The sequence below is a fragment of the Mycosarcoma maydis genome, chromosome 7 (assembly GCF_000328475.2).
Source record: "Mycosarcoma maydis chromosome 7, whole genome shotgun sequence".
Taxonomy (NCBI): Eukaryota; Fungi; Basidiomycota; class Ustilaginomycetes; order Ustilaginales; genus Mycosarcoma; species Mycosarcoma maydis.
In genome coordinates, this window is record NC_026484.1 from 632127 (window position 1) to 650903 (window position 18777).

General features: G+C 53.0%; 7 protein-coding genes across 7 annotated transcripts; 2 read left to right on the top strand and 5 right to left on the bottom strand.

Moving 5' to 3' along the window:
* Positions 1–56: 56 nt before the first annotated feature.
* On the bottom strand, positions 57–1021 carry UMAG_03019 (uncharacterized protein; the record flags this gene model as incomplete). Its single annotated transcript, XM_011391097.1, has 3 exons — positions 57–210; positions 298–465; positions 582–1021. The coding sequence occupies 3 exons, from the start codon at positions 1019–1021 to the stop codon at positions 57–59; spliced, it is 762 nt and encodes a 253-aa protein (XP_011389399.1).
* A 577-nt stretch (positions 1022–1598) lies between these two features.
* On the top strand, positions 1599–2525 carry UMAG_03020 (uncharacterized protein; the record flags this gene model as incomplete). Its single annotated transcript, XM_011391098.1, has 1 exon — positions 1599–2525. One exon carries the CDS (start codon positions 1599–1601, stop codon positions 2523–2525), a length of 927 nt encoding a protein of 308 aa, XP_011389400.1.
* Positions 2526–3852: 1327 nt separating this feature from the next.
* Positions 3853–4798, bottom strand: UMAG_10360 (40S ribosomal protein uS11; the record flags this gene model as incomplete). Its single annotated transcript, XM_011391200.1, has 2 exons — positions 3853–4213; positions 4710–4798. 2 exons carry the CDS (start codon positions 4796–4798, stop codon positions 3853–3855), a joined length of 450 nt encoding a protein of 149 aa, XP_011389502.1.
* Positions 4799–5618: 820 nt separating this feature from the next.
* On the top strand, positions 5619–6607 carry UMAG_10361 (60S ribosomal protein eL38; the record flags this gene model as incomplete). Its single annotated transcript, XM_011391201.1, has 2 exons — positions 5619–5621; positions 6362–6607. 2 exons carry the CDS (start codon positions 5619–5621, stop codon positions 6605–6607), a joined length of 249 nt encoding a protein of 82 aa, XP_011389503.1.
* Positions 6608–7540: 933 nt separating this feature from the next.
* On the bottom strand, positions 7541–8434 carry UMAG_03023 (uncharacterized protein; the record flags this gene model as incomplete). The annotated part of the gene is made up of 1 exon (XM_011391099.1): positions 7541–8434. One exon carries the CDS (start codon positions 8432–8434, stop codon positions 7541–7543), a length of 894 nt encoding a protein of 297 aa, XP_011389401.1.
* Positions 8435–9768: 1334 nt separating this feature from the next.
* Positions 9769–12967, bottom strand: UMAG_03024 (uncharacterized protein; the record flags this gene model as incomplete). The annotated part of the gene is made up of 2 exons (XM_011391100.1): positions 9769–12225; positions 12302–12967. 2 exons carry the CDS (start codon positions 12965–12967, stop codon positions 9769–9771), a joined length of 3123 nt encoding a protein of 1040 aa, XP_011389402.1.
* A 2605-nt stretch (positions 12968–15572) lies between these two features.
* Positions 15573–18464, bottom strand: UMAG_03025 (putative DNA mismatch repair protein MSH2; the record flags this gene model as incomplete). The annotated part of the gene is made up of 1 exon (XM_011391101.1): positions 15573–18464. One exon carries the CDS (start codon positions 18462–18464, stop codon positions 15573–15575), a length of 2892 nt encoding a protein of 963 aa, XP_011389403.1.
* Between the last annotated feature and the right edge of the window lie 313 nt (positions 18465–18777).

The window sequence follows — 18777 nt, forward strand, 5'->3', positions numbered from 1 at the left end:
GGAGAAAAGGAGGGAATAAACGAATGCGAAGTACTCGTGACTCCGAGAGAAGCTCACTATTTTGGAACTGACGGAGTGCTGAATTGCAGCGCTCGAGCCTCCGTCAGCTTGTGCACGTCGTGATTCTGGTTAGATCGTGTGGATTGGGACAAAAGCGACAGCCCAACATTCCACAGGATTCCTACAGTCGAGACGAAGGGCACACGATATCTGTCGGCACGATGATCGAATAGAGATTGAACGCATGTCAGTCGAGAGCTATGAGCCAGGTGTTGTGGGATAAACAATTGCACTTACTTCAAAGGCATGTATCGGAAGTTGACCAGCTGGACCAGAGGCCAGACTTGCCAGTTTGCCAGCAGCGCGGGGATGTACATTTCGCCGAATTTGTCCTTGACGCCATCGATGCTACCGCGCTCCATGTAGCCCATAGCACCTGTGAAGAGCGCCAAACCAAACGGTGCACTACCAAGGAACGCGCATCGGTGCCATAGAAACGAAGAGAAACGCAAAAGCGTCAATCAGATGACTTCTGTCTATGTTTCGAACAAGCAGAGGACATTGGGACTGGGATGACTTACAACAACACTTGGTCCATGACAAGTCGATTGGCAAGAGCTCTTAGGCTCACCTTACTCATCGACGATGCTGTGCTCGCTGCCGCTGCTGCCGCTGCTCCCGTTGCTAGCGCCGAACTCCTCAGGGGGAACTTGAACTCTAAGAATTTGTTCCATTCGGCTAATAGCGGCGCCATGCCTACATTAAACGCCAGGAATCTACCGGATCTTGACCAGTCCCACCCCGACACATCCGCCTGGGAGACCTGTGATGTGGCCGTGTCTGTTCGTCCTTCCTGCTCGAGTTGCTGCTGTCGCGATTGCGCCTGGCTGATACGTTCCAGCGATTGTGCTACTCCATCAGCGATCACGCCGAGAGTTCCGTTCGTGACGGCGAGCGTGACCCAGGGTCGACGTTCAAAGTTGCGCGCGTAGAAGGCACTGAAGGCTTGACGGTATGACATGATGATTGTTGCACGTTGCGCCTCGAGGTGCTTGTCAAGTCGTTGCCTTGGGTTCGAACCTCGAGCCTAGATGGGATGCTGTCCGTAAAGTGATTCGCTACTAGGCGGTGGCCACTTGATCTGATGCTGAAGTTTCGTCAAATTGATTCAGAGCTACAATGTCGAGCTGACTTGAAGGGAATCAAGATGGAAGTGAACGGTTTGATGATCAACACTCGAGTGTTTCCTTTGCCTTTGAGGTCGATCGTGTCAGAGGCTGAAAGATAAAAGCACCAAGCTTCTCAGCCTCTGTGTGGAGGCATGACTGATATTTCCAATTGTGATTCACAGATTCTTCTCATGGCGCGCTTTGGCCAGCGGAGCAGAACAACCGTCTCGAACCTGTTCTTCCCCTCGCACAATTTCGCATGTCTTCTCGCTGATTCACCTTCCAACTGCCTCTAGGCTTTACCCAGCAGCTTACTAACCAGCAGCACCGATCGGCTCTCGCCGTCTCTAGAAGCTGATTCTGCGGCTCTCTTTGCGCGTCGCTCGTCTGCGATCTACTCAACCCTTGTTCTCAGGGTCCTCTGCCATCATGCCGCCCAAACGCAAAGCGGCCGATGCTACAACTCCTCCAGACTCATTCAATGGATCCGCACCACAACGCATCGGGCACTGGCTCATGAAAGCCGAGCCAGATACCCGCTACGAGCGTGGGCATGACGTCGCTTTCTCGATCGATCATCTTGCCGCTTGTAAGATCACAAAGTGGGATGGCGTACGCAATCCTGAAGCACGCACTATCATGAAGGAAAAGATGCAGTTTGGCGACCCCGTGCTATTCTACCACTCGAACACCAAGATTCCCGGTGTCGCAGGTCTCGCGCGCATTTGCTCAAAGCAGAGCTATCCGGATCCGTCCGCGTTCGACCGCAACCATGCATACTACGATGTCAAAAGCGATCCGGAGCAGCCCAAGTGGTGGCTTGTCGATGTCGAATATGTGCAGAAGCTACAGAGATTGGTGCCTCTGGGGTTGCTGCAGAAATTGGCAGGTAAAGGTGCAGATGCAAAGCCATTGAGCAAGGTCGAGAGGCACGACATTGCGTACCTGAAGAATACGCACTTGCAGGCGATCAAGGACATGGCGCTGCTCAATAGGGGCAGGTTAAGCGTTCAGCCCGTATCCAAGGACGCGTACGATGCCGTGATCGCGCTCAGCGAGAAAGGCGGGTGGGACAGCTGGACTGGTAAGTGGAATCCAAGGGCTGGGTCATCGACTGCGTCTACCTCGACTGCTGCCTCAAAGACGACTACAAAGAAAGCAGGCTTGTCGACAGCCGCGGGCGAGCCACTGCAGAATGAAAACATGAGCAAGACTGAACCACCAAGCAAGAGGGACACACCAGCGACAAAGGCACGGAGACCAACCCCAGCCAAAAAGATCAAGCCGGAAGAGCCTTCTCAAGCTTGCATCACTGAAGGGGTACGCCGATCCTCGCGTCGGCGGAGTGGAGCATAGTGCCCCTTACTACCTCACACATGTCTTCAACCACCACAGCACGCAGTGAGCACTCGATTTCCCGTCTAGGGGTCGAACGTCGTGCGTGCTGCACTTGTACATTAGAGTTAGCAAATAGCAATCAACAAAATCAATTTAGCTGGCAATCTGTTGATAGGACGGTGTCTGATGCGAAACAATCGACGGGAATCTACATGAGACAAAGAAAGAGGCGTAGGGAGACTAGAGCGAAAGATGTGCGTTCACCAACGAACCCATTCCTCCACTGAAAGAAAAAGAAAGATGGGTTGATACGGGAGCGCTGATATGCCGTGTCGTTTGTCTTCCCCAATTCTCAGTTCCGCTCACCTCACTTTCACTTAGGTGAAGAGCAAGGCGAGCTGGAGGCAATGAAAAGGAAACCGAACATCTTTGAACTCGACGCCTCCGAAGAGAGTCGCAAAGAGCAGTCTCTGCCGAAGAGGGGTTGTGTTGGAAGGAAAGGGAAGGAGAAAGCAAGAAGCAGGGAAACGGAAGAAGCAAGTCTCAGAGCTGTACGGTTGTCACCACCACATTGTCGAAAGCTGCAAACACTGCAAGCGAGCTATGTTCGTTCGATGGAATAGGCGCAAAGCGAACGCCTAAACATGGCAGCCGACTTGATTGCTGCTTTAAGTCCAAAGGTAGAGAGAGATTCGTGATTGATGATGGATAGGTAGAAAGCTGTTGTCGGCTTGCTACGGTTTTCTGAATGCTCTAGAAACATCCGCTTTTCTTGCCCGCGGCTGCGCAGATTTTTCTTCTCAAAACCCGATGAGTACGAATCTGATCGCCCGATTTGACAAGCTTAATAGCTCACCGTATCGTTCGACACTCGTAACCGCATGCCAGCCTCTTCAGCCTCTTCCATCTTGGTGGTTTAAGTTTGCTTTCAATCTATTGATTTGAGCTCAACTCAGTCCGTGACTGCATCAGTTCACAGCCACATTCAATCTGTCGAGATGATCAACATTCTGAAATGCAGTTCATTGCTGTGCCTGAGCAGATCACTTTGTCATGCAGCAGGGTGACAGAATATAGTTTTTGTGCCACTTCCCAAGAAGGACGGCAAGAGATGCTTTGAGCCACAAGGACTCCGAGTCGCTGGATTGCGAGCCGTGTGCGTATAAGAAAAAGGGAGAGAGATACGAAATGTGTGCTGCTACGCGTATGCATACAAAGCCGCGGGGGAGTATGCCACGCGGCTTGGCCCGACGGCGTCTAGACCATCAGGTAAAAAGGGAGGGAATGAAAAAAGGGGGAAGAGTTTGGAGAGGCGGAAGGCGTCCAATGAGATGCAATAGGCAAATCATAGACGACGACCACGGCGACCACCCTTTCTGCGGGTAGAGTCGGTGGGGACGGGGGTGACGTCCTCGATGCGGCCAATGCGCATGCCGGCACGGGCAAGGGCACGGAGAGCGGCCTGGGCACCAGGGCCGGGAGTCTTGGTGCCGGTACCACCGGTGGCACGGAGCTTGATGTGAAGGGCGGTGATGCCGACCTCCTTGCAGCGGACGGCGCAGTCCTGAGCGGCCAACATGGCAGCGTAGGGCGACGACTCGTCACGGTCAGCCTTGACCTTCATGCCACCAGTGACACGGACAACGGTTTCCTTGCCGGACATATCAGTGACATGGACGAAGGTGTCGTTGAACGAGGCGAAGATGCTGTTGGTAGGTGAAGCAAGAGACAGTGCGGAATCGGTGTAAGTTTGCTAGTCCATTCATCCTGGTCATCAGAGATCATCTCTAGCACGTCGCGACCGTTCTGGCCACATGTTCCATCTCATCCCTCAGTAATACTGTGTCCCTGCTATTCCATGTCGAATGCCGAGGCATTTTCCCTCTTCCCTCAACTCTGCGGCGTCTGTCATACGTTTAGGCTGTTCATGGTTGCGCTGCTGCCAACTCTGGACCCCTGCGGGTCGGTGTACTTCATGTCGCAACATCCTTCTAAGCAGCGTGTGTAGCCAACATCTTCGTTGTCCGACCTTGGCATCCACCTGGTGTTCATATCGTCTGTTTGTCCAATTCTTCCACGAGACGGTAGGATAACTTTCTGGCAGACGCTGATAATGGCTGAGACTTTTCTCCTGACCTATTGCTTCTCCGACGTGCTGAAAGGTGCTACTGCTTCGATCGAAACTGTGTCTGTGATACTTACTGAGCGACGCCGAAGACGAGCTCGCCCTCACCGACGTTGGGGCCGAGGGAAACCTCGTTGGTAGCAGCAGCACGGACCTTGGGAGCCATCTGCGCAATTTCGGAGTAGAATGCGAGGGCGGTCGATACGAATAAGAGATGACAGAGATGATGTTGAGTGGTTGATGGTTGAAAGAGCAGAAAGGTAACAAATTTATGAATTGATTAGAATTGGTTGTTCGATGTGTTCTTTGGCTTTCCAGGCGGAACAGATGGAGCACAACAACAGTGTCGACGTTGGTTGCTGCTGCTGCGGCTGCTGCCGAGTGTATGCTTACCTTGATGTATGTATGGGTTGGTGTTCAGAAATGATGATGAGCAGCCCTCATGATGCTGAACCACACTCACTCCTCTTGATCAGATCTCGAATCGTGAATCATTGTTAGGCTCTCCTGTTACTTTGCTCCATGCACACTCTGTTGAGAAGACTGACAACTCCTCTGTCTCAGGTCGCCTTCTGCTGCCTCTAACTCGAATGTGCCGAATTAGAAGCTTCAAAATTGAACGGGACTGGTGAAGTGCCTGCAAAATCAGAAAACCTTGTGCATCACGTGAGAAACTAAATTCGGCCGAGGCTTGAACCGTTAATTCGAAATGGCGAGACTGGAAAAAGAGTGCATCACAAGCTCTATTCGCGAGGCAGCGTTCAGTTGAAACTGCGGGCACTGCTTCAGAAGAGTTGACAGCAGCAGCAGCAGCAGCAGCAGCAGCAGAGTGTAATTGTTGGCAAGGAAAGCTGACAGGAGAAACCGCGAGAGACAGGTCCGGGACGGCAGCTGGTTTGCGCGGATCCAGTGAGTACAGCTCGTCGACATCAATCTCTCCTTCCATCTCTACAGGAACACCTCACCACACAAAGAGATCCGTCAAGATGGTAAGCATCAGCATCGACAACAGCATACGTAATACAGTACAGCACACCGGATTCCGTATTCGATACTCCGGCTCAGCATTGCACGACGTCCACGCAGTCAAAAAGAGAAGCAGAGAGGAGAGGACATTTTCGTAAACATTCGATATCTTGAAGAGCCCGACTTTGATGAGAACGCATGTATGACGAACACCTTCAGCGATTTATGACCGTCCGTCCATTACCGTGTCAAAGGCAGAACGCTACAGCACAGGTCGAAGCAACCTCGACTCGGTTGATACTTGGTAGATAAGAGAAGCTACGCAGTTTGGGCTCTCTGGACGCAATATGGAAGCAAAGGTGTTCGCCATCGTCACAATCCTAGTTGGCAAGTCAAAGGCCGGTATCTCGGATGGACGACGAGTGGGCACGATAGTTTCATATTAAGTGATCACATGTGGGGATGCGGTGTTCTCATGAATCGCTTCGACATGGTATCGCCAACACTCGGATCACAAACAGAGCAGGGATAATGCGTACCCGCCTGCGAGCGAAATGTTTAGACTGCGGAGGTGACGCATCCTCTGGAAGCTAGCTTGGATTGGATCGGTTCCGCACTCTCGGCAATGTCCTCACAAATGCACCCCTTTGCTTCTCTCGACACCGCTACTTGGCGTTGCTTTGCCAAGCTGCACTGTTATGCATTTACGAAACAGCTCATTCTGACCTATCCGTTGCTCTCGCATTGACCAACTTCCCAACAGCCTCAGCAGATTACCGACATCAAGAAATTCCTCGAGATTGCTCGCAGAAAGGACGCTTCGGCGGCCCGCGTCAAGAGCACCACCCGTGCTGACGGCAAGCAGGTCACCAAGTTCAAGATCCGATGCTCGCGCTTCCTCTACACCCTCTCGGTCGACGACAAGCAGAAGGCTGAGAAGCTCAAGCAGTCGCTTCCCCCTGGTCTCAACGTTGTTGAGATCGGCAAGCCCGTCAAGGGCCGCAAGTAAATACCTTGCGACTGCCGATCCTCGACACAACCTTGTACCAACAACCAGCATCACCCAATATGACATCCTTCATTCTCCACCAACGCCTGGCCTTTGCCTCGAATACGCATCAGTCTTGCATTCAAGACAATGACTCTTGATTGGCACAGCATCGCAGCCTAGCCCATCGGGATCAGCACCTGTTCGCGTTTTTTCATCCTTAACCCAAAAGCCCACTCATCATGGGTAACCAAGGGGGTCATCATCAACCCGTTGTATAATTCTCCATTGCGTCACAACCTCGCACACCCTGCACCCTTGATCAAGGTGTTCAAATTTGATCATTCGTAAAGCACAGTTGCCAAAACCTGGCGGTCCACGTTGAGTCGCTGCGGGGATGCGCGGTAGAGTGTGTCTGAGAAGTCGGATTCCGAGTTTGAAAAGGCATAGGACACGAGTATAGCAAACGACCTCGTCGACAGAGAGCACAGGGGCTCGAGCGCGGATGTTACGACTTAGGACAACGAAACTCGAATGGCTCGGGCATCTTGGCTGTTACATGGTAAGTTAGTTCAAACCGGACCATTCATTTCAAGGAGCTGCTCGCGATAGGCCGCATCTCGTTGGCTTGGTAGCCATGCATAACGCGGGCCAGTTACGTTCACTCATGACTGGGTCATCCGATTCAACAACTTAAGACCAAATTTCAGGATAAGCTAATCACGAATCACGAATCCGATCGGAAGGATTGTCACGACGAGAGTGACCTGTGTCGTCTATCCCTAAGTTTTGACCTAACTTACGTTAAGTAAGTTCTGGACTTATCATGCTTAATGACCTCAGGAGCTCGCACTTGACCATCACGGTGCGAGGCTTGCTTAGAAGTGCACAAGTTCCTCACTTGTACCATTCACGAATGGTGTCGATTTCAACATGAAGAAAGGGCCGCCCAAATCAAGGCTTGGGGAGGTACCTCAAGCTGGCGGGGCAAGTCGACTTCGTGGTTGACTCGACAGGCTCGAAAAGACCAAAGTTGACCTGACCACGGACGTTCCAAAAGTACCAGAACTCGTTCATCTCGCCCTTCTTGTTGCATCCGACGAAAGGAGTTGCGCCGTGGGCGTTCTTGAGAGTCTGCTGAACCTGTGCCAAGGTGTAGTTCTGGGTGGCGCTAGGCACGATACCAGCCGCCTGGAGGAAGTTGTACGTGGGACGTTCCTTGAACTTGTGAGCGATCTGACGGAAGTAGTTGAGCATCGCGAAGTCGGCTTGGCTGATCCAGGGCAGTTGTGGCTGGCACTGAGGACGCATGGTGGTGTAGCAGGTACCGTGCTTGTTGTACTCGTGAGCGAGGAAGTCGGCCCTGTCTCCGTTCAGATCCTTAAAGTAGGTCTGGTAGTAGGCGTACAGAGCAGGGTCGTACTTCTGCATCACCGCTTCGATCTGTTCACCAGTGTAAGTGGGGATGCCGCTGACAGACGAGCAGAACTGAGGGTAGGTTCCATCGCAGTAGTCGGGCCACAAACCGTGGATGGTGGTCGAGTCCTTAGGTCCGTTGTTGGCGGTATCAGCTGCGTTGGTGGTCCAGAACGACGTGCTGAGCACCAGACCGCTCTGCTTGCCGCCTTCGACGAGCGCACCGTTGAAGCAGCACGAGCCAGCGCTAGATGCCGGGATATCGTACGAAGCGTGGCACGAGAGCTGGAAACCGGCTTTGGCGCAAGCAGCTAGTTCTTGACCCTTTTTCGCGTATTGCTGGCCGAGCTGTTCGAGTTGGCCGAGGAGAGGCTCGGCGGCAACAGCGCTGGCGGCAGCAAGCACGGCCAAGGTAGTAGCGGTGAACTTCATTCTTAGCGCACAAGGAAAAAGTATCAGGGAAGGGTCTAAGTGAGATGAAAGAAAAGCAGCGGAGACGCATATGTGTTACTACGAGCTATATATGATGGCAAGCGAAGACAATTGATTACCTTTCTTTGGGACCAGGCGATTCTGTGTCCTGCCTTGAAACGACTCGTCAGGGGACGACCAGACCCTCTCTGCCGAGTAATAGCATCTCGGCTACGAATTCTTCCTGGCAAGTCGGTGTTCCTGCCGGACAACGATTAGCGACGAGGAAGTCCAACTTTGTGGGAAGAAAGGGCGCCGCGGAAGCGGAAGCGGAAGCTGCATTCAATCGCGGTCATTGACACGTTGCTGCTATCGTGCATGAACTGAGTATCAACACGCTCTGCTCACCTATCGACAGCTGAGGGTCACTAACTTAGACTCACCTGTTGGCGGCGAACGCATCTGCATAATCGCGCTGCTCTGGGAGGGATTTTCAGAAGAACTGCGTATCTCATTTGTCACTTCGTGCTTCTCACTTCTCGTTTCTCGTGTCTGGCTGGTCTTCTCGGAAGGCAGACCGCCGAACTTGACAGCGCTGTGGCTTGGAAATTTGATACTCCGTTCGCTTGATCTTTTTCTGTGATAATTATCAACCAATTTCACGATTGGTCGGAGAAGGCCGTATACTCACGACTTGTGACTGTGATACCTGTACCTACTCGTGACTATACCTACGGTGCGGCTCGCAAAAGCCGCGCTGTATAACTAAAACAAATTCATGATGCGGGATAGATTCGTGATTGCAAGCGAGGGTCACGTTCTGCTTGCTACCTTTTTCCCCTCTCTCGTCAATTCACGATTTGAGCTCTGCCAACTCGCCACGGAAGAGACCCTTGTTTCCTCACGTCCAGCCCTCGTGTCGCCGTTACGATAGAAGCTAGCCGTGAATGTGGATTGGTCCTTGATAGCTATCCTGACTTGTTCACGTTTTAGCATTGCATGCATTCCGAGCATCCGTGCTTGCCAACATTACCCTCCTTGACTGCGTGCCGGAAAAGAACCTCTGCTTGGGCATGCCTTTTCCAGTCGCAACGTGGACTCCTTACCCCCCGCCTCCATGACCACTCTGCATGACCCACACATGTTGCAATATTACAAGGTTCCTTTGCGTCTGAACTCGTGATTGTGTCAAGTACAAGGCTGGAAAGACAGACCAAAAAAGTAAAAGAGCGTGACCGTTTGTTAGAGAGCGTGGTTCGCTGGAGCGAGTCGCTGCGAAACTGAAGCCTGAAATGTAATTGTACAGTACATCGCAACCAGGCGATGCAGGCAATGCAAAGAGTCTCGGTGCGAATTTACGCCGTAACAGTGAAAGCGTGCGATAGGTACGACTCGTAGTCACTCTCGAGCTTTCCTTCGGTCAGCACTCGCTGAACTCGCAGTAGCACCTTGTATGTACCTGGAGTGAGCTTAGTGCTGCCGTTTTGTGGAAGTGTCAAGTCGGGAGAGACAAGCTGCACATTATACGAGTTGTCCGAGAGTTGACCCGTGGCGCTATTTCGGCCGTTCCAGTAACCGTTGCCCAGCATGCCGACTGTCTTGACATCGGAGAATTGGACTCCCGCAGGCTGGTCAGGCTTGGGCTTGGGTGCCGGACCAGGGCCAGGCTTGGGTGCTGGACCGGGACCAGGCTTAGGTGCCGGACCCGGACCGGGCTTGGGGCCACCCGGACCACCGTGAGCAGGAGGACCGCCAGGCCCGGGCTTTGGCAAAGGTGCACCAGGTACAGGCATCGGCAGCGGTGTCTTGTGGGCATTCTGACGACGGTGGTGGACGAACCTCTTGTGTTTGGCAGCCGCAGAAGTTGTCTTGGCATTGAACGAGCCATCCACGTTGTACGTGGGCTGGAAATCGGTGGTAGCGTTAACAATATCGATCTGCAAGTAAGGCGTTCCGTAGTTGAGTCGGTAGACAAATTGAGGCCAGCTGGCAACGTCCTTGAGGCTATACGAAGTGTTGTCGCTCTCGATATACGTGTTACCATCGGCAGCAGCAAGTACCGGAAGACCAACTCCAAACAGCTCGCTGGTGTTGTCCAGAATTTGCGTCTGGGATGTGTCGGCTTTGTAGCCTCCGTAGGCGATGTTGGCAGCGCTGTAGCCAGAAGATTGAGGTTCAAGGTGGATGTAGCCAGAGTAGAAGGGAAGCTTGTCGGTGCGTACACCCTCTGGAGGCGTGAACGTGGCGGTGAACCTGGCAGTGCCTTTGGGAGGAACCACAATGTTCTTCTTGCTGAACCTCACACTTGCATAGTTGCTGCTTACAGCAACGGGTCCAAGGTTGAAGAAGATCGAGTCGTCCTCCTGAGACTGAACGGTACCGACAGGAATGTGCGAAAGTGTGTAAGCAAGAGGCTTGCTGCCCAGGTTCTTGACTGTGATGGTTTGGGTTCCTTTGAAGTGCTTCGTGTCGTTCAGCTCGATAGCTGTAGGGCTGAGAACAATCTGCTGGTAAAGAGCCTTATTGACGTCGACTAACCCGGTTCCTTGATGCGCCACACTCTCGTAGAGAGTAGCGTCGCCGGTAGCGTTCTTGATCGGAGTAGCAGTGTTGGCAAAGATGCTGTTAAGGTCTTCAGGCGAGGTCTTTCCGCGAGCCGACTGGAAGACAGCAATGGAACCAGACATGAAAGGAGTTGCCATTGACGTTCCCGACAGGATAGCGTAGGCACCCTTAGCCAGTGGGTACGTACTCAACACGTTGCCTCCGACCGCCGAGACGACGGGCACATTCAACTTGTTTTCGTACGAAGGTCCATAGGTTGAGAACGAGCTCATCAGGCCGCCCGTGGACGTGTCTGGGACAGTGGCGAGGCGTGTGTTGCTGAAATCGAGCGAAACCTTGACGCCATTGTTGATCTGCTGCTTGATGAAGAGCCCGTCGTCACGTGTCAACGAGGCTGCCTGCTGTCCTGCAACATCGGTGGTGACATAGGTGATGGAGGCGAGACTGTTGTAGACCAGCACGTACTTGGCACCTTTGGCAGCTGCGTTAGCAAATTTGGTGGCGAAAAGGCAGGTGCCACGGCCGATGAGAACGACCTTATTCGATAGGTCAGGAGTCGAGTCAGGGAGAGGCGAACAAGCGTCGTCGGTAACGGTAAGGCTGCTTGAAGTCGCGTACACTTCGAGCACTTTGGACTGTCCATCGGCAAAGGTGAAGGGCGAGCCTTGGAGCAGAGTCACATTCTTCTGGCTCAGAGTGCTTGGAACCACATTGGCCGAGATTCCGGTCAAGTCCTTGTTTTGGACTGAGCCAACTGCCATAACGTTACTGCCAGTTCCAGGGCTCGAAGCATAGGCCATTCCGAAGGCGCCGTCGTTTCCGTTGGCGATAGCCAAAGGCGTTCCGAGACTCGCAATACGGCCAGCAACGGCAGACGAAGGAGCTTCGCTCCATCCGCCAGGGCCACCAAGCGAGAGACTGAGCACGTCACAGCCATCGAAGAAAGCCCTCTGCAAAGCAGCGATGATGATGTCGTCAGGCGTGCTTCCGCTGCAGCCGAAAACGCGGTAGGCTCGAATCTTTGCATGAGGAGCAACGCCGGTGAAGCCAAGCGTGGAGTTCGCAGCAATCGTGCCTGTAACGTGGCTTCCGTGGCCTTGGCAATCGTACGGATCGGAGCTGGCGACGGGAGTGTTGGTTCCGTTGAATTTGTCGTCAACAAAGCCATAACCTCCGATGACTAAACATCCCGGACCAAAGCAAGGCTGGTTGCCAGGCTTGCCACCAAGCGCTGGATGACGGTAGTCCTGTTAACAGAGAGACCAAAGAGTTGTTAGGAAATAGGTCTTCAATAAAGGCCACGATAGTCAACAAGGCACTTACCACTCCTGTATCGATCACACCCACGACCTGGCCCCTGCCTAGGAAGCCCTTCTCGTGAACTTTGTCGACGCCGCTCATGACGTGAGGGGAAAAGGTGTCCTTGTAGCCCTGCTCAGCGTTCTTGGGCTCGTCGCGACGCTTCTTGCGGTTGGGAGTAGCAGCGGCATCTTTGCCGGTAGCAGCCTTGACAAAGTCCTCTGAGACAACAACAGGCTCGAAAGCGGGGATCGAGTGGAGCGTGGTTCGGTAGACAGCCTTTACGCCTGGAGCCGAAACAAGGGAATGGTAGTCTTCATCGCTGTCGAGCACGACCGACATACCCACGAAGGTCTGAGGGTCATCGAACTCATATCTTGTCTTGTATGGGCCTGCACGCTTAGCAAGATGTTCATGAACCTCGGCATGCGGATCGGAACGCTTCCCGGACTTGGAAGAGGAAGCCTCGAGTTCGACAATGTAGCCTCGAGGGAGGTAGTTGATCTTCTCGAGCTGTGCAACCTTTCCTCTGCTGTGCTTCAGAGTGGGAGGAGCATTGGGAGCAACAGCAGGACCCTGAATGGGTTTGGGACCAGCGGCAGCAGCCGGGCTGGTAGCAGCCTCAGCGGCACCGTTGAGTAACAGCAAGCCAGCGCTGGCTGCTGCCGCAGCAAGAGAGAGGAACTTCATACCTTCTATGGAGAGTTGTCTGCTGAAGTCGACAATGGGTCTAGAGATAGTGTTCGAAAAGGAATGTCTAGAAGAACCAGCGAGCTTCTTGCTCGTTCTGCCGGGGACACGAAAACCCTGGGGGGAAGAGGAGGGGGAAAGGAGGAGAGGAGATTACGAGGGGATATGGAAAGGCAAAGTGGGGGTGTCGAATGAGAAGCTTTTTAACTGCTTGCAGCAGCGAACGATAGGACCCTTCCATGAGCAATTCAATGACGGTTCGGAATCGTTACGATTAGACCCCTTTCAGCCTGCCACCCACCATGACGACAACGCCGCACTCCGACTGTGACTCTAGCGTGTATACATGACTAGCAGCTCAACGCATGGTGGATCTTCTGAACCCTGATCCGCTCAATGAACGCGTCTTCGCGTTTGGGCAGAGTGAAGCAGCTACACACATGGCGGACTTGAATGTATGGAAGAGGGTGTTCCGAAATCAAGCGAGGTTCGACGGAAAACGAAGCGGCGTAGCTGGCAGTCCAACCTGGCCAAGGTGAGAAGCGCGCGCCATCGTCTGTCATCTGAAGGAAGAGAAAAGCTGTCGGTAGAGCGAGGGAAAGCTCGTCTGTGAAGGCCTCCGGCTTTCTGCATGTCAAAAACGAAAACGATCGAAGGGGGAGCAATCGTACGCCATGTCAGGCGACCAGACAATGCTAGCAAAGCTTCACTGGTCTTCAAACGAGCTTGCAACGTGGCTCGCAGTATAGTGCCATGTTCACGGATCACAATGGCTAGCTCAGAGCGCATGAAGCAAGTTTCGAGATAGTGTTGCTCTAATGCAGTGCCGAGCTCGGTCTCTGGACAATCTGTGACAAACCGACTGTTTCTGCCTGGATGTACGGCTATGTAAGCGCGCTGTCTTAGCTTGGGCCAAGCCCTCAGCTTTGAGTTTGCTCGGCGTTGGTTAGCCTCGCAACAGCCTCATCCGACGCGCTCCATATTGAAGCTTATCTCGTCGCAACCCAAGCAGACTTCGATCCTTCTCTAGTTTTCCTAGCCACGACTCTCCGTGAAATTGGCGGGTCAGGTCGGGTCTGGTTCTTCGAGTTGGAGCAGGGAGAAGAGCTAGTTGCATCGACAACAGTAATTAGTGCCATTTTTGAGTTGGCTCGATAACATGAAAGCTGCTCACGACTCTAGACCGGCTAATGGTATGCACATACAGTAGAGGGGGGCGAGTTCAGCCAGGGTTCAAGCCGTCGTGCGCTGTGGAGAAAGTGATACCCAGGCAACTATGGCGAATGCTGGCAAAAGAGGAAAGAAGAGTCTACAAGTCGAGATCTTCAGTGCATCCCTACTGAAGCGAAATGCATGAGATGCATTAGCTCATAATGACAGCCAGCGAACAAAACAGCCGCAGCGCAAAACCGAACTAGCGAGCTCGAAAGCGAATCCGACAGATACTCATGACTCTACGGCAAGAAAAATGAGCAAATTCACAATTAAAAAAAATTATCGCATTACCTTTTCGCGCTCGTGGAAAAAGCGACGCCGTGGCATCGATGATTATTATATGAAACAGCAAGCTCGGAAGCCTGTTTGCCGATTCCGAATTATCCTATCATCTCTCTCGATGACAATGGGTGAATCCCAAACAACTTAGACATTCGTAATTTCGCATTGGCTTGTTCTACTCGAACAGAGTATATTGTGTTGCCAACGTGATGAGCTAGATTTGGCACTGGTTTCAGAGAGGACTGTGCATTCTAGAGATACAAGGTTGGTCCAAGTCTCGACGATTCAACAAAAGCAGTGGCAACGCTAGAGTCGGCCAATTCGCTCGGTTGCATAAGCGAGGTTGCTCCGCTTGGTCGCAGCTCCATCGGCTGATCGACTCCCGACTGATACGACATTTGATGGTCTCGCTTGGTACTTACGACGTGATTTGCTACTCACGACTGCAGCATTAGCATTCCGCTGCTGATCACGACACAACCTTGGCGCTCGCCTTGTAGCTTAAGCGAATGACGAGGTGCCAGCGTTGCAACTCAGTCTCCCCGTTTTCCTGAGCGATGAAGCTCGATGTTATCGTGTTTGCATTAAAAGAAGCACCGAGTGTTCTCCCTGGTCCTTGAAAATCGCATCAGATTCATCCGCAATCGCCATCGAAGTCGGACTTTGGACCTTTGTTTGATGGCGCGATAGTGGACGTCTCGAGTTGCTTTTAGAACCCTATCCAGCAATTTGCGTGAGGCTGGGTCTCGGAATCGGACTCGCACAACTTGACAGGGTCCTAATCGGTGATCCGGACGGCTTGGAAATCTCGATCATTATTTTAGCATTAGCGCTGCCACAATATCCACGATTCACAAAATTCACACAAAAATTCTGTTCGTCGTCAAGGAAATCACGAATGCGCGACATCAACTAACAGGTTGACGGCAGAGTCGTGAGTTTACTACACCCACAACAAACGGACAGAACACAACTGACACCTGTTTGTTCAGTGGTTGCCTACTTGCTACTGCCACAACACACGGCACTCGCTCCCAGGCGTCTTCATACGCGTCTTCGCAAGGGCAAGCCTCGACCGTCTGCATTGCACGAGGATGTATCAACGACATTAAAAGCTTTCCAATACCTTGGCAGCCCAAGCATTCGCCTCGATGCGAGGTCGGAACTCGTCAACCACCTGCCTGAGTTGCTGCAATTCTGCTTCCGGATCTGCTTCCAGTCGCGAACGCTTGGTCTCCTTTCCAACCCACACCCCTTGCTGCGCAACCAATCCACTCCGCTCAGCCCACGTTTTGAGGAACTCGTTGATCAACGCGGCACCCTGCTTCGTCACATCCTCCGGCAGACTATCGAGCACCGAGGCGGTTTGCTCGTCTACATCGTAGTCCTCGAGTTCCTCCGCTTTTCGCTTTGCCAGCGCGATCACCGAAGGAGGGAAGTTGGCCAGCTCAGCGACATTGATACCCAAACTTTGGTCACTGATCCCTGGCTGCACCTTGTACAACAATGTGATGTCGCGATCCTGACGAGATCCGCCCTCTTTCTGCTTGACCAGCGCCACGACGTGCAGGTTGCGCACATGGGGTTGTTGTGCCGCCAAGTTGGTAAGCTCGTGGAAGTGGGTTGCGAACAGACACTTGCATCGGATGTTGGTGGCGATCCACTCGGAAATGGCCCACGCCAGACCAAACCCGTCGTAGGTCGAAGTGCCTCGTCCGAGCTCGTCGATGATGATGAGCGAATCGGACGTGGCCGTCTTGAGAATGGTCGCGGTTTCAAGCATCTCGGCCATGAATGTGGAAACGCCCTTGAGCTGGCTGTCGCCCGCACCGACTCGTGCGAGGATGCAGTCAAAGACAGGCAGCCTGGCGCCCTGTGCGGCGGGAACAAAGCAACCTATCTGTGCCATGAGAGCGATGATGCCAACCTGACGAATGTAGGTCGACTTGCCGCCCATGTTGGGTCCTGTGATGACCAAAAACTCGGACTGCCCACGCACCATCTCTGTGTCGTTCGAGATAAAGTTGATGTCGTCCATCACTTCGAGGCAGGGATGTCTGGCCTCACGCAAATCAACGTCGGCGTTGGTCCCTTTCTCGCTCACGACTGGCTTGACATACGGGACAGGTGCGCTGTCCGATACATGAGCGAAGCTGACAATCACATCGAGGTGTGCGAGCACGACGTTAAGCTTCTCCAGGGGAGGGCAGTAGGACGAGGCGATCTGAATGACCTCTTTGACTAGACCACTTTGCGAACGACTGTAGCGTTCCGACAAATCTTTAAAGTCATTGGCCAGATCGCGCAGAGCTTCGTTGGTGAAATAGAGTCCGCCTTTGACCGTGGCAATGTCCATGTAGCCCTTCTTGTTGCGTACAAGACCCGCGTCTGTACGCGTGACCCGCAAGCAGTAACCGTACACGTGGTGGTTCTCCAGATGCAGCTTCTTCTCTGTGTCCATGCGGAGTTCCTTGCCTGCTAGTCGGTGCTGCTCGTCAAGCTTGTCACGGGTGTCATCGAGCGCTTCCTTGATCTCGCGCAGATTGTCGTCAAAGTCAGGCTTAATGACAAAGTTATGCTGAGAAAGCTCGGTAAGGTCGAGCGTAGCTTCTACCAGCTCGTTGAATTTGGTGAGTGCTGCCCGATGAGCCTCAAAAGGATCAAGATAACTGGTCTTGAGCAATTCTGAAAGAGCTTCTGAAGGCGTCTCCATATCAGCGAGCGTCTGAATCAAGCCAGGTAGTCTGAGAATTGCCTGATAGACACGTACGACATCCTCCAATGTGGCGATCCCTTTTTGGAAACGCTTGCTGATGCGATGCATGTCCGGCATGAGCTTGAGATAATCGTTTTGGATGAGCTGACGTGTGCTGTTGTCGTTAACGAATAGCTCCACCAAGTTCTGCCTTTGCTCGATAGCGTGGACGTTGACAAGCGGCTGCTTGAGCCACTGGCCGAGCAAGCGCTGGCCTTGACCGGTGCGACAGCGATTCAGAAGGCCATAGATGCTAGTGTTCTTGCTGGATCCAGTCTGACCTGGCTCAGGGAACAGGTTGAGTGCACGCAACGCAGAGTTGTCGAGGCGAAGGTATTGTGAGAGGTCGTGGGTGCGGATACTGTACTGGCCAAAGTTGGACTCGTCGGTGAGCAGGGCGAGGTACGACATGAGGGCAGATGCCGCCGCCATGGCGAGCTTGAGGTCGAGCTCGGTGAGATTTAGACCGCAAGACTCTTCCTTAAGCAAGCGGCGCAAGTCTTGATCGATGTTTCTACCGGAAAAGTCAGCGCGTTTGCTGTCAAACATGACGACGCCGCAACGTTCGATGACTTCGCGCAGCTTTTTGAGATCGGCGTCGACGCCTTTGTCGTCCTTGGGCAGGATGCACTCCTTGACACCGAGCTGAATGATGAGCGACTCTGTGTTACTGAAGAGATCGTTTTCCGCATATTCAGACACGCAGAGCTCTCTGTTGGTGGCGTCGGCGAAGGCAGCACCGACGGTCTTGACTCCGTCTCGGGTGGTCAATTTGAGCGCCATGACGATGGGGGAGCTGACAATGTCGGCATCGACAAAGATCATGTCTTCCATTTGCTGCAGGTTACCTGGAGAAGCCTGCTTGACGATGGACCACTGATTGTTGCGCTTGGCCCCGGCATTTCCGTAGATCTCGACGCGCATCTGACGAGAGGTGAGGACTTCACGGAGCAAGTTTTTGGTGGCTGCTACACTAAGAGTGATGGAAGGCAAGCCGCCGTTGTCCTTGCCGCCGCTGCCGAGATACTTGAGTGCCGAGTGAGTCTTGAAGACAAGGTTGGCGATGAGAATAGCATCATCTCCATGCGCCGAGTAGAAGTCGGAGCGGTCGAAGAGACGCAAGGTTCCTGGCGTCGGCTTGGGCATAGACTTGAAAGTCTGACAGAAAGAGCTTTCAGCGGCATTGTCCAAGCCGAGGTCTGGCTTTTCGGACGAGGACGGACCATCATACATGAGGCCTGACATTTTACGATGCTATTCGAGCCTGTTAAGTGGAAAACGGAGTTGATGGTGACGAGAAGAGGGACAGGACTCAGCGCGGAAAGCGAAATGTGCCAAAGTTACGAGTGGCACTCACGACTCGACTTGAATGGACCCTTTTTTTCGGCGGTGACGATGGTGTTGTACGCGACGCGCGACTCAGCAGTCACAAAGAACATGTGAATTCGTGATTTATGAATCGCGAATCGCGAATCGTGAATCGTGAATCGTGAATTGAGACGTGTGTTTTCGCAGCACATTCACGATTCACGATTCGCGGATTTATCGCTGGTCAGGC